At 46.5% G+C, this 13,738-nt stretch overlaps 1 protein-coding gene across 1 annotated transcript; it reads right to left on the bottom strand.

The window, feature by feature from the left end:
• Positions 1 to 3,303: 3,303 nt before the first annotated feature.
• Positions 3,304 to 8,247, bottom strand: LOC131245437 (BES1/BZR1 homolog protein 4-like). The gene is made up of 2 exons (XM_058244913.1): positions 7,331 to 8,247; positions 3,304 to 4,560 (listed from the first exon to the last, which is right to left on the bottom strand). Exons 1-2 carry the CDS (start codon positions 7,556 to 7,558, stop codon positions 3,754 to 3,756), a joined length of 1,035 nt encoding a protein of 344 aa, XP_058100896.1. The 5' UTR covers positions 7,559 to 8,247; the 3' UTR covers positions 3,304 to 3,753.
• Between the last annotated feature and the right edge of the window lie 5,491 nt (positions 8,248 to 13,738).

Genomic DNA, 13,738 nt, shown 5'->3' with positions numbered 1-13,738 from the left:
GACTTAGACTTGCAAAGCCCGGACCGATGGAGGTTGTCGGTAGTAATCAGGATTGACCAGGAGCGTAGATATTCCGGACGCGCCCTAGCCTTGATGATCCGATTCTTCTGATCCTAGGTGACAAGAGGTGAGTCCTTAGGGAAGTCTATAAAAATGGAATGAAGACGCTGATCAGACCACAGTAAATGGAGGAACATTGCAAAAAGATAGTTCAAAGTCCAACCTGGAAGGGTAAATCAGGTGGGAACCCGAGTCCTTAGGTTCCTGAGCTTTGTTGTCGGCGCTTCCCACTCGCCCCAAAGCCCAAAACTACTTGTTTTTCTAATCCTTGTTAGAGGATGGAAGTTGCAGGACCAACCCCCAGCCCTTGCTGCCACGAGTCGCGAAATAGTACCATGGCTCTTAGCTGTCGTGCTTGATTACATATAGACTGATCAGCTCTTCTGGTGTCATTCTGGGTTTCCGACATGGCGCCAGATGATGTATGAAGATATTAAAACTCTCCAAGCATTGGGGGCTAAACTGGCATGGAGCCAGTCCCAAATAGGCTATTAGGGCTCGGACGAAGGGATACATGGGAAGTCGGAGCCCACATTGTAGCGCGCAGAGGAAGATCGCGACTTCCCCTTCGGCTGGAGCCCCAGCAGTATCGAGGGGCTCTGGTGCTCATATTTGTACGGAGTCTGGGATCTCAAACTTTGATCGGATCCATTCCATCTGAGACTCAACTAACACTGAGCCTCTCGGGACAGTTTTCGCAGTTCGCCCACTCGCAGGCATCTTTGTAGCCATCCCTGTCGAATCTCGGGGGATGTGGGAGGCCTTCTTCCCACCCTTGCGGCGCGTCCTAGCCCCAGCCTCTTTGTCCCTCCTCGGTGGAGGGAAGAGGGGTACCGCATCTAGAGGGCCTTCAGAGGCCCCTCTTCTATCATCTGAGCTTCCAGGCCCAGAGTCATCGTCGAAGACATAATTGCCTCGGACCATCTTTGAATCGTTTCACATCCCGCAGAAGCAAAAGAAATAAGGGTAAATCGGAAATGAGAGGGAGGACTCATCAGACGGTCACCAAAAATTGCCTCTGCCGAAAACTGCTAATTGGCTGGAATCGCCTCTCCCCTCAAACTACGCTCACTGAAAATCGCTTTGCCGAAAATCACCCTCTCAGGCAGCTTGCAATAACACGAATTTAGAAAGTGAAAATATGAGCGCCTCCGAGCACTGGGGTTTTTATAACCCACGGATGATTCTTGCATTAATGGCGAGATATGATGGCCGCAACCTAATCGTCGCTAGCCGACTTCAGAGGACACGTGGCTAGAGGCCATTGGTCTGAGCACTGCCAAGTTACGTGCCCCTAGCATTGGGCGACGGGCTCCGAGCAGTGGAAGTGTCGCTTAGTCGCCCTTTGTGGCTTACGTGGCGGTCCCTCATAATGTCTCTAATGATTCGAGATCTTAACCATCGCCATGCGTCCTTTCGAGGATAACCCGTGGACAGAAAGCCTCGAGGACGTATCCTTTTGAATATGAAAACCATGATTACAGCTGCAAGCGTCGAGGACACAATGGAGGAAACTATCAATCTTCCGTATATACTTACTCTTTGAGTCTGTGTCTGAACTTGAAGAGTAGGGGGCTTTTGTTATAGGAAGACCAGGGATGTCTCAACTCCAAGGTCCGAGATAATCTAGAGCCGATTCAAGGCATAAAACTAAGCCCGGAGTTGTATGAACATCCGATTCGGCGACGGTTATGTTCCAAGGCCACAGATGGTATGATCCGAGGCTGAGTTGGTCTGCCTCGAGGTCAGAGCGGAATCTTGGAATGGTCCGAGGCTGAAGCTGTCGGCTCGGAATGATCTGATGTCGAGGTGCTCGGTTTAGGACTCAGACCGGGATCCATTAATGAGGAAGGCCGTGAAGTGTCCTACTATCACACGATTGACGACGGTTACTCAACCACGTACATCGGCACGATCATGCAACGGTTGGGTAGCCGAATCACCCGTAAGATGAGGCAAATGACCCAAGATGCACCTAGTTAGACGGATATGCCCATCATGCCCTAAGATGCGCCGAGTTATGCGGGCGTGCTCACCTTAAGCGATAAGGTATAAATAGCATCTTGTGGAAGCAAATAGGTACGCAAGATCTCGTACTCTCCCTCTACCATACTACTTAAACCCAGATTCCCTTGACCTGACTTAGGCATCGGAGGGTCCCCTGCTCAAACCAAGGCCACCTTTGCTCATCACTGTTGTGCAGGTTTAGGGTGAAGCGGCTCGGAGTGCGAATACCCGAGCAGAGGGAAGTTCAGATTTTGACCTCAACAATTAACACTATTTATTTATTTTGCGGGAGGGGGGGAAGTTATCATTAACACCATTTTATCACATAGAGCATTTCAAAAGGGCAGACCACATAATGGGAAAACATCAGGAACTAACCACATTCTAGGAAACAACTTCCCTAGCTAATTAGTGTATCTTGGAAGTGGTCATATGCTTGGTATGAGTGCAACAGATGCCCACCGTCGCTACAATTACCGACAATAGGGCCATTGCTAGGCCTGATTGGACAAACAGGAGAGATGAATAGCAGTGCCGTTCGATGGGCAGTTAGCTTCTGCAAATCATAACAATCAATCTGAATGGGAAGAAAACTTCCTGAATCTAGGACCAGTTTGGCATGGGTGGCTCCTAGCAAGCGTTGTCTGCCCTGTTAGAGAAACTCCTCAGGCGTGTACAATGTCAATCTTCCTCCACCGTAGCTGTCTTCCTCGAGGTGCCCCCTTTCAGAAATATATATATACAATGAACACAACTGCATAGTTTCACATGAAGTTGGCAATTGCTTCCTTGATCAAGGTTTAATAGAGCCATCCCATCGGGAGATGGTGAAAGGGTAATGTAAGTCAACACGGGTTCCAGATCCAGTCCAATCTTTTGAAGCAAGGTAGTATCTGTTGCGGAGCTGTATAGGAAGTTTGAATAACTCAATGCCCTATCATGTAAGGAACCGTCGTGGGAGTTTTTCAGCGAGCAAGCAGCTTCTTCACATAGGTTTTTTTTCCCCCTCTCATATACTCCCGATTTGGGGTATAGCATGAGTGAAGAAGATCCCCGCAAAAACCGGCATCTTACCTCTATTTTGTGGTCGGAACTGGAACTAGATCCGCATCGCATGGAAAATGAATCCATAACACCAAATGTGATAAAAGAGAAGCTTCATTTGCGACCAAACAATTCCCCATTGAATTCAACCCCTAAGTTCAACCGCAAATACCAACAAAATTAGAAAAAGGAGGAAGAAAAGCATCTTCTGCATTCAAATAGCTCCTAGTTTGAATTCAACCACCAGTTACGATCATCCAATATTCAAAGGAATGCCTAGGAGACTGGTATACAAACATCATTAGTATGAAGAAAAATGGGTGGACCCCACAGATACATGTCATGATATTTAAAAATAAACAAGAAAGAACAACAGCTACTCTCACATCCTTTTCCTCACCATATCTTCAATCCCCATCTTTTTCACCGTTTGGTCCACACAACACCCAAACTCAACACATTCAATTAACAGAAGTCATCTCATCAATTTCCCCTAAGAAGAGGATGGTAAACCAACAAACCATAAGCTCTCTCTCTCTCTCTCTCTCTCTCTCTCTCTCTCTCTCTCTCTCTCTCTCCATATTACAGATGACAGATAGAAGGACAAGGGATAGAGAAGAAAACATACCAAGCATGCACCTGTCACATGTCGGTTCCAGCACTCCTGGTACGGGAGCTACCGAGTGTGAGCTCAAGCTCATCCGAAACGCATTCCTCATGGATCCTCTCCCCCTCCCATGGCTTCACCAGCCCCATCGTGTTGTTGCTGCCAAATGCAAACTCATCTGAAGCCCCATCTGACATATGCACATCAGTGTGGAGGGGCGCTCCTGTTACCGCTGGAGAGCATGTGCCACTCTGCCCTGGCGTCCACATGCGGCAGCTGCCGCCCGCCAACACCTCATCCTTAAATCCAAAAGGGTTGGCAGAGACAAGGCTGAAGGTGGGCGATGTTGGCCCACCAGTCGGGATCCGAATCCCAGAGAGCCATCCAGGGTCGGGATGGATCTGACGCCCAGGGCTCGGAGGGGTGGAAGCGGGCAGGAAGCAGTAGTTATGTGCACCCCATGATGGGGCAGCAGCAGCATCATCCCAGTCATTCTTGATTCTGGGGGACCGGGCAGTTGGAGAACTCAATGGAGGGGTGACAGGGGCACTTATGGAGCCTCCAGGGATGTAGAGGTGGTGGGGGAACTTCGAGGAGGAGGCTGACAACGAGGATGAGGAGAGGTTCTTCAACCATGGGATGAGGGAACTGGTGTCAGAGTTAGTGTTAGTGTTAGCGGCGTAGGATGAGGAGGCTGGGCTGGGGAAGGAAGAAGAGGCTGGGCTTGGGTTGTAAGATGCACGTGGGCTTGGGTTGTAGGAGGCACATGGGCTAGGTTGGTATGATGAGCAAGGGCTCACCGACCCACTCATGATGTCCATGCGCTCCATCGGTTTGCATCCCTGAAATAGAGTACGAGAACCAGTGCACTGTATCAGCTCGGAAATTGAAAGTTATTTCAATCTTTCAAAAAAAAAAAGAAAAAAAAAAAGAAGAAAGAAAACAAAAAAAGCCTTCAAAAGTATCGGGTGCTGATACTCAGTGTGTGGCTATGCATGTATGTGCGTGCAACTGCATGCATGCAGAACCATGGTAAAATTGTGGGCCTCTGCATGGATGGTCATAGTCCAGAATCAAATCGTCCAATTGGTTACCTGCCAACGTACAGTTGACAAGTTCCATTGATAGGACCAGTGCAGTTTTGGGGCGTAGTGTGCCTTTGTGGAGAGTTGGGATTCACCCATGGATCAAAGTTTATGCCGAGTATGAAGATTAACCCACTTGAGTTCAAGTGTTGTGCATCATCCATGCAGCTGGGTCAATGTTGATTTGGACCATCCAAATTAGCATGGGCCATTGCCGAAATATCAGACACTCATAACAGTCTGATTGGCAGCCTGCAAATGGACACTTAAGAAAAAGGAACTCCGTGAAACACCCAAATTCAAACGATCATGACTTATTTCAGACCATCAGAAGGGTGTGATAGCAACACCCCCTTTCAGACCCATCACACCCCCACCCCTCCCCCCCCCTTTCAGACCATCATGATTCATTTCAGACCAGAGGTGTGTGATAGTGTCCCAGTCATGGAACCATAGTTGACGGTTACAGATATTACCAAATTCAGAGAAATTAAAAGTTATGGTACAACATAAATTATTTAAAAAAAAAAAAAAAAAACCATATGCGTTCGTTTCTTCCCGGCAATGCATTGCGTCACGTGAAGAATATCTGATCCATGTGTGGCCAGCATGATGGTCATCTGGTATGAAGATCAAGCTGATTCGTGGGCATATCATGAAAATCTATTCACAGCTGATGGAATGACTTTGAGTGTACTGGTGTGGCCCACAAATTGAGTGAATCAGCTTGATTTTCATATAAGGTATCATCATGATGTGGCCCATACTTTGCAAGGATCGGATGTTCTGCAGATATGACACGTTGGCAGGAAAGAAATGGTTATATCAGATACGAACAAACTATACTCGATCAATCCTCTTAAGAAGGAAAAAACAGAAGAAGAAGAGGAGAGTGGAAAGGCAAGTACCATACCATAAACACATGACTAAAGAGAAGTAAACTCATGCACCTAAACCAATGGATCGTTTGGCCCAATTGGGACACGCCAGACCCTACGACTTTGTTTTTACAGTAGTTTATAGAATGTGGAGGATACACATTCACAAATCCACTTTTGAAGTGGGCCAAATGAATTTACCATTTTATAGGTTGTGGATCAATTGCAGCTGGGGTGAAAAATAAAACACCACATTATACTGACCGAATGATGCTAACTACCCAAAGGCCATTGAATGGACAGTTTTAAGAAAAGAAAGCCAACAGCCAAAATTCACAAAAGGCCCATCAATCAGAGATCAGAGCCATCTTAGAGTGGGCCAACTACTTGGACGGTTTGATTTGAGTAAAAAAGCCGCAGGACAGTTTCTGAATTCATGAGTACGAAACATGGCTGCGACAAAGTACCCGTTTTGTGCGGAATTCTGCTAAAGTGCAATTAAAGGCTGGAGAAAATCTGTAGCTTTCCCACGACGAGAGAGGGCAGGGCACGATCGTAAATTCCTAGAATTAACTGACCAGATGTTAACTAACCTTGGTCACGAGATTATAGCCATTCCAGGTAAACCCTCGGCAGTCGGCCCATGGGGGGGCGATCCGAGCAAGTATCGGTCACGTACGAATCGAATCGCGTTCTCATGCGCGCGATTCTTCCCCAATAAAAAATCAACACGAAGTCCGAAAATTTCGCTGCTTTTGGGTGAAAATTACTTTAGAATCCCTCGTCCGGGAATCTCCCTTCAGAAAAAAAAAATATTAAAATAATCCCCTGGTCGTACCTCCTTTTTAACAATGGAATATGGAGGTCTCACAAAATTACGGATATAACCTCCATGTCTGGGTAGCTTGTGCACTAGGTTTCAGATTCCCCAGGGGCGGTTTTGTCAATATGTAAAAGCGTGGTCCAGTTACGTAATTGCCCCCGAGAAAAGCTTCAATTTTCACGGGCATCCGGTTGCCGGCATCACGTGAATGGAAAAGGCAGAAGCTGAAAAGAAAGAAAATCATCCAAAACAGAACTCCACTGAATCTAGGATTTGGCAGAAATGCCCCAAAATATGGCAAAACTACCCCTTACGAAAAGGGGGATTTCTGGAGTCAGACGTAATCCGGAAAGGTCTTTTCTTGATTAAGGAGGGCAGTTTCGTCCATATTCTGTGCGGTTTCAGTCATCATGTGCCTCGGACACGAATCTCTTGCTACTCGCGTGAAAGAAAACCTGGTAGATCTGAGCCGTTGGATTGGAAGTGCCACCGGTTCGTGTGATCGCAACATTTCCCGGCGGCACCGGATCACTGCCCCATAGATCCAACGGCACAGATCACAAGGCACTTGCTAAGTGCTAAGTGCCGAAGCGTGCATGTTATCGAACCCCACCCATTCCACGGGCGCCGATAAATGGGCCGGAGCACCCCGGCGCCTATCCGGAGAGAGGTGACTTAGACCGATCGGACTCGCTGGAATTGCAAGATCAGGTCGGTATTCCGCCCTCTCGTCTCTAACAGAGCACGTTAGTTTTCCTATGAAAGGAAGTGCTATCGTGCGCCGGGAGAATTTTTCTTTTAAGAGCATGCGGAATCGGAGTTTTACCTTTCTGTAGGTGGTGCCGTCCTCTTCGACGGTCCAACCAGCCTCCTTGCAGAGGGCTTTCAAGACCTCGTTGTTGTCGCAGTGCTTCGGAAGCTTGTAGTTTCCATACATCCGCAGGCCGGCGTAGATCTTCGCAGCGATCGCTCGCCTCCGTCTCTCCCTTCTCTTGTTATTCTCCCTCTCTTTCCATGTCGGCAGTCTCGTTCCGGATGTCATTATATCTTTCATTTAAATAACGGAAACTAAAGGAGAGAGAGGAAAATCGCTTCTCAGAAACTCAGAGCTGATAAAACCACCTGGAAAACCATTTCTCTGCAATCCGCAGCTCAAACCACCCGGAGAACTCCGAAATCACAGATCCGGCCTTCTACGCAACAGATCCTCCTATAAAACCCCTGAAAATACGAATCCACCGGAACCCGATGAGGATACCGCTCAGAAAACTAGAAATGTTGAAATCCTCTCGAGATTTTCAGAAATACCGGTCGGAAAACTAGATCCATCTCTGCGGAGCCTCTCGCGTTTGGGAATGAAACCAATCGGAAAGAAGAAAAAAGCCACAGAGAAACCTCTCAGAAAACCGGTTTCAGACGGAGAAGCGTGGAAGATTTTCCGACAAGCCGTTCGAGAAAGCAAAAAGAAGTCGCAATCGCAAGAGCACCGCTCAAATAAATGAAGGGTTTAGGAGGAGGTTTGTTAAATACAGGACGCAACGTAAAATAGCCACCTTTTGTTGCTGAAACTACGGAAAATGCCACTGTGGATTTTCGAAGGATATGAGTATATGACAGAGGAACAAGTCGTAGAGTACTTCGGTGAGATATCGGGTCCGAGTAAGGGCAAAATGGGGAATGGGAAGGGTAGTGCGGTCGTTCTGCACGAGATTAAGCTATCATTAGCTGGCTAATAATAGAAAAGTAAAGGCATTTCGTTACAGTGTCGATATTATCACACGGCGAGGGGAGACTGGAGAGACTGTTATAGAGAGAGAAAGCGGAAGGAGAGAGAGAGAGAGAGAGAGAGAGCGCCGCGTATTACATACTCTAGCAGAGTGAAGGATCATACGCATGCGCTTGGGGCCTGTATTTTTTTTTTTTTTTTTGGGTTAGCTTGTTAGTACACACCCATGTCAGTACACACACTCCATGTTAGCCACCCCCGCTTGGGGACCGTTTGGTTGGATGTATTTAAGTAGATTTGCAATGTATTTTATAATTTTATTTCAATGTATTTTACAATTTTTAAGTATTAATTATGTTAGGGAAAAATACTACAAGTCTAGAGAATTAGCTATAGAATGAACCAACTTTACTGTAGCTACCCGGGACCTCGAGGCAACAAGCCTGACCGACGCACGTATACCTAAAGCCTAAAGGAGAGACTTAGCTCGGATTAAAAGGAACCAATCTAAATCGCGTTTTATAAAGTCCTAAACCATAAGGCAAAAAATCTTTGAGATGCATGAAGTTGGCTTGACAAACGAGGCAACAACATCCAAATAGGCCAACTAAAGGCTCAATGCTCAAAAACCACATGACCGGCCATAAAACCGACCTATCATTAGGTTGGTTACAGAGTCGGCTATCAGATTAAAAAGACGCACTGATTATGGATCAGTCTTGTCTCATTCGATAGAGGGCAAGCAGCTTAACCTTCTATAGCCAGCCGAGACTCGCTTATCAATAGATTCGGCCAGGCCTGATCCAATTGGTAAAATCTATCGAGAAAGGAAGAAACGGTGCAAAGTGAAACACATTCCCGAAAATTCAAGAAGAAGATCCTCGATCCTGAGGATTTTGGGATTGACTAAAGTCCAAAATTAGATTGACATTGAATCTCCAAGATATCAGGAAAAGAATCCTAACACGATGAGATCCTCCCCTTCCTATAAATATAAGAGACTCCAAGGGTGAAAGGTATGCAAAAACTCTCTCCCAGAACCCATCAATACTATAAGACCCAGATTCCTAGCCTGACTTTAACATCGGAGGGTCCCCTGCTCTAGCCAGGGTCTCCTTTGTCTTCTTCCTGTGCAGGTACTCGAAGGTCTAAGGAGGGTCGACTAGATTTTTGCATCAACAGTTTGGCACCGTCTGTGGGAAGCGATACGAAAGGTCGTTCTCTCCAAATACTGAGTAATCTCCGATGGCAAGAACAAAGAAGATCGTCCAGAACGAGCTAATGAGGTCTCTGTCACTAAACCACCAGCGACAGAAGACCCGCAGGGTATGAATGGAGCCCAAGGGGCCCAGAACCGAGAGAACAGGACCCTTCCGCTCGTCCTCAGCCTCCTCTCCCTTGGTTGCTGCTTCAGCAGCACTTGGCAACTTTCGGGCAGCGGCCAACTCAGTAACTCCTTTGGCCGTCTCATCCTCTTCTTCTGCATCCTTCTCGGGAGGATTGGGCCTGCTAGGGGTAGTCACCAACAACGCCCCTCTGCGAGATGAACCCACTAGACCTGGGTGCTCTGCTGAAGATCCAGCTATCCTTTCAGAGTGATGGAAAGCAACATTGATATTTATAGCCATCTCCGCCAACAGCGAAGGTGATTCCGAAACGTTCCAAAAATGTCTCACTTCACCTTTGTCACCGGAAGCTCCCTCCCGGGGGCTAAAAGGTCCTTGTATTGTCACTACAATTGAAAGCAAAAGGGAGGGAGAGAGTTAAAAAACTCACCAGAGGCAGCAGGAGAGGCTGAAGAAAGGACAGAACGTGGGAGTAGGAGTCGAAAACGGAAGGGCGAAAATGATGAAAAAACAGCGAAAGCGAAAATAGTGAAAAAATGCACCCGCGATGTAACGACCTTGGAATTTTTGTGCTAATCTTTCCTTAAGTAGTTGTTTTTGGGGTAATTAGCGCTTTACTTGATTGCTTGTGAAATTCGCATCAATCACTTTAAATTGTATCTGCATGGCTCTAAACGTGCAGATTAGTGAGCGCTACGTTACTCTGAAATCTGGGATCCATCGCTAAATCCAGTTGTTCTGGGGAATTTTTGGAAGATCTGGATCGGACCTAGACCGCGCGTCGAAAGTCCGATGGCGATGATCTTAGGCTGTTGCGGTCACTGAGTTGGGCTTGGTCTTCACCTCAAAAATCAAGTCGATCTGATGTTCTGGGTCGATTTGGTTGAGTTCGGAGTGAAGAGTGTGAGAACGGTTGGAATTTAATAAGCTTTTTATGAAATCTGAGTCGTGTCGCTTGCGCGACGATTTTAAGCTATCTGACCGTTGGATTCTGACCCAATTTCACCCTCTGATCAGGATGGTTGGCCCAGGCATATCCTAGTGCTTGTGGACCTGATCGAGTTTCCGTGACCGTTGAATTGAGTGTGGTCCGCCACGGCTGATCTACTGATCCGATCGAACCAAAACTCACCGACCTAGATCCATGGTCAGTGAGCTTAAGTCCGACCTTTCGTGGTTATAGGCCCACCAGAAGTGCTTCGTTGGATCGAGAAAGGCGTACTTTGGTTATAACCTAAGTATACCTTGACCCTGGGGTTATTTCCATCATTTTAAGGCCTATATATAGTCCTTAAACCCTAGTTCTCATTTCCATACGAATTTTCTCTAACCCTAGCTTGGAAAGAGAGTGGAAAAGAGAGAGTTAGTGAGAGAGATTGGTTGGTGAATCATCTTGATTCTTCCTTGTTCTTCTTCACCTTTGAACCTTTACTTTGAATCGTTCCTCTGACGATTCTGAGTTCTTTTGGGGTAAGTTAACCTAACCCTAACCTGTGTTAGAGCTTAGATTAGACTTGGTGTTGTTGTATCTCATTTCTATCCTTATTTTAGGGTATTCTTGCGCCGTTGACGAAGACAACTCGTCTAAATCAGTTCGGCTATTCTTTCCTCGCTTAAGGTGCGGACTTTAAGTGTATAGGTTATGGTTTTCAAGGCTTTCAATCCCAGTTAGTGATTTATTCTTGTTATGGATGAGATTTCACATGTCAAATGTTATGTTTACATTGCTTTCCTGATATGCATGTGCTATATTGAGATTTGTGTATTCTAAGTGTATTTATAAAGTACCGTATACGTATAAAATACGCACTTGTGCTTGCCATGATTATTGGTCATGTATGTATGCTAGATGCATGTATGACAACTCCTTGGTAAAGGGAATTGTCTAAGTGCATGTATTCCAACATACGTCATGTATGTTATTCCTTGTATGCTAAGTGTTTGTAGAAATGCATGAATGACCTAAGTGTAACTGATTACACTAATTGTGGGCGTTGAGAAGCGATTCTCAATACTCCTATGGATGCGCATGATTTCCTTATGCATTTACATTCCAAGTTATTTAAATTCAAGCATTCCTATGCTTACATTTATGTTAAATTGATATTCTTCAGATGTGTATGCACCATGATTTGAGTGGTTGTTCCATTACTGTTTTACATTCCATATGAATATTTGTCGTAGTGTAGGATGTTTGGGACTATGCCTTAGTCCAGGAAATCGGTAATTGACCCTTTGGTCGTGGTTGAGATTGCTTTCGCCACGTGAGACGCATTAGACGAACCCGAGTCGTATTAGAGTTGGCGGCGGTGGTTTGGCCACGCGAGTGTTTGCGCACTCTATGTCGCTTCAATTCAACGTGCGCTCGTGCTAGTCGAGTTCGTCAACTAACCCGATTGTCCGTGTATGTTAACCATGTATGGACGCCATCGCTTGAATCTAGGGTACCGAACTTACCAAAGTGAAATCCTAATAACCATGGTACACGATCCGCTAAGACTCATGAGCCGGACATGGTGGTATGGGACACCGTGGTCGAGCCGTCGGCCTACGCTGGGGTGACGAGCCTCCCCGTAGTGACCAGTGAGCAACTAAACTCGTCAGCAGATAATGGAGGAATGGGACACTATATTCGTCTCTGTCGGCCTACATTGATTGGTGACGAGCCCTTTGTAGTGACCTCGAGCATACCTGGATACCGCAAGGAGGTGACGAGCCGATCTGTGGTAGTAAGGGCATGAAAGGCGTGCATTGATTGGTGACGAGCCCTTTGCTACGACCTCAACTATATGATCGTATGAGATGTCTAGGATTGACGACCCTAGTATGGATCACTGTTGGATGGTGATATGAGGAAGGTATCTTAGCTTCCCAATCCTGCTGTATGAATTGGACTAATAACAACTTGGTAATCATATCCATGCACCGCATTTGCATGTGCTTTGTAGATGTGGCGCACTTTGAGGCGATGTCATGCGTAACGTAAGATGAAGACGCTGAGGGTGTACGCGTGAGGGCACGCATCATATTGCATTCATACCTGCATTAACAAGAGTACTTAGGATTTATTTAATTGTCCTGCTTTATCATTACTGTTTGATTGAACTGATAGCATGTTAACCAGTGCCTTATTGTTCCACTGAGTTGATCACTCACTCCCACGTTTCTGCGGTGTTTCACACCCACCCAGACTCTGTCTTAGGCCCCGATGTTGCAGATGTGGATGCGACGTCGAGGCAGAGCGAGCTGGATGACGACGAGGCCGCCTTCTCCTATATGCAGTTTTTCGACGGGTTCTAGCGAGCCTCGGTCGGAGAACTATGGGATTACTATTTTGGGATCTAAAATGATGTAACTTGTACTTATAATTTTGATAAATAACACTTTTACACGATCTGGTTGTATATGTAATTCAGGGACTTACACTTGTACACATATTTTACTATAAGTCTCCCGCTTGCTTTATTCACTTATCCCTGAATCATATCTGCGTTTTGGCTTAATCTATCCCATGTTTATGTGCTAATACAGTCAACATACATCATTCATTAATTATGTTGCATAAGTGATGTTTTGGAACTCGGGAGCTGAGTTATGCTCGACCCCAGAATTTCAGGGCGTTACAAGTTGGTATCAGAGCATGATCTGGATTAAACCGGACCTGGGTTATGGTCACACACCGCACGTTGTCACCACTATAGTGTAATTGGGTGCGGGTCTATCATCGCTTTGTGTTTGTGCTCCGTAGTTTCTATCGGCGAAAGTTTCCTGAAAACCTTTGCCGAGATCGAGTCTGTACCCTTACCTGATCACACACAGCGACCCGAAACCTGTTCTAGACCCTCTATTAATGAGTGTAGATGGTCTACCCTCCCATTATTCATTTTTAAACCTTCCAGAAATCGCTGTTTGTATCAGATTTCTGTCAGAATGACCCGATAAACTTCAAATTACACAAGGGGCCAATCGGGGCATTTTCCGTGGGACCCAGGGGGGGAACCACATCATTTGGACCAAGGAGGACCAGGAGGACCTCGCCAAATCGGCGAGGCATCGCCGATATGTCCAGAGACCGGCAATGCCATCGCCGGTTCGGCGAGGGATCGCCGGTCGGCGGGCCAGGCGGGCCGGGCCGACGCGGGCCGATCGTCCATGAGGCTTG

This window comes from Magnolia sinica, chromosome 5, assembly GCF_029962835.1.
Source record: "Magnolia sinica isolate HGM2019 chromosome 5, MsV1, whole genome shotgun sequence".
In the NCBI taxonomy this organism is placed as follows: domain Eukaryota; kingdom Viridiplantae; phylum Streptophyta; class Magnoliopsida; order Magnoliales; family Magnoliaceae; genus Magnolia; species Magnolia sinica.
This window is presented reverse-complemented; position numbering and strand designations above follow the sequence as displayed.

Excerpts from the sequence above, each read along its gene's own strand:
- LOC131245437 (XM_058244913.1), bottom strand. The coding sequence starts at position 7,558 with ATGAAAGATATAATGACATCCGGAACGAGACTGCCGACATGGAAAGAG. Across the intron at positions 4,561-7,330 it reads ACGGCACCACCTACAGAAAG|GGATGCAAACCGATGGAGCG; the intron begins GTAAAACTCCGA and ends ACTCTATTTCAG.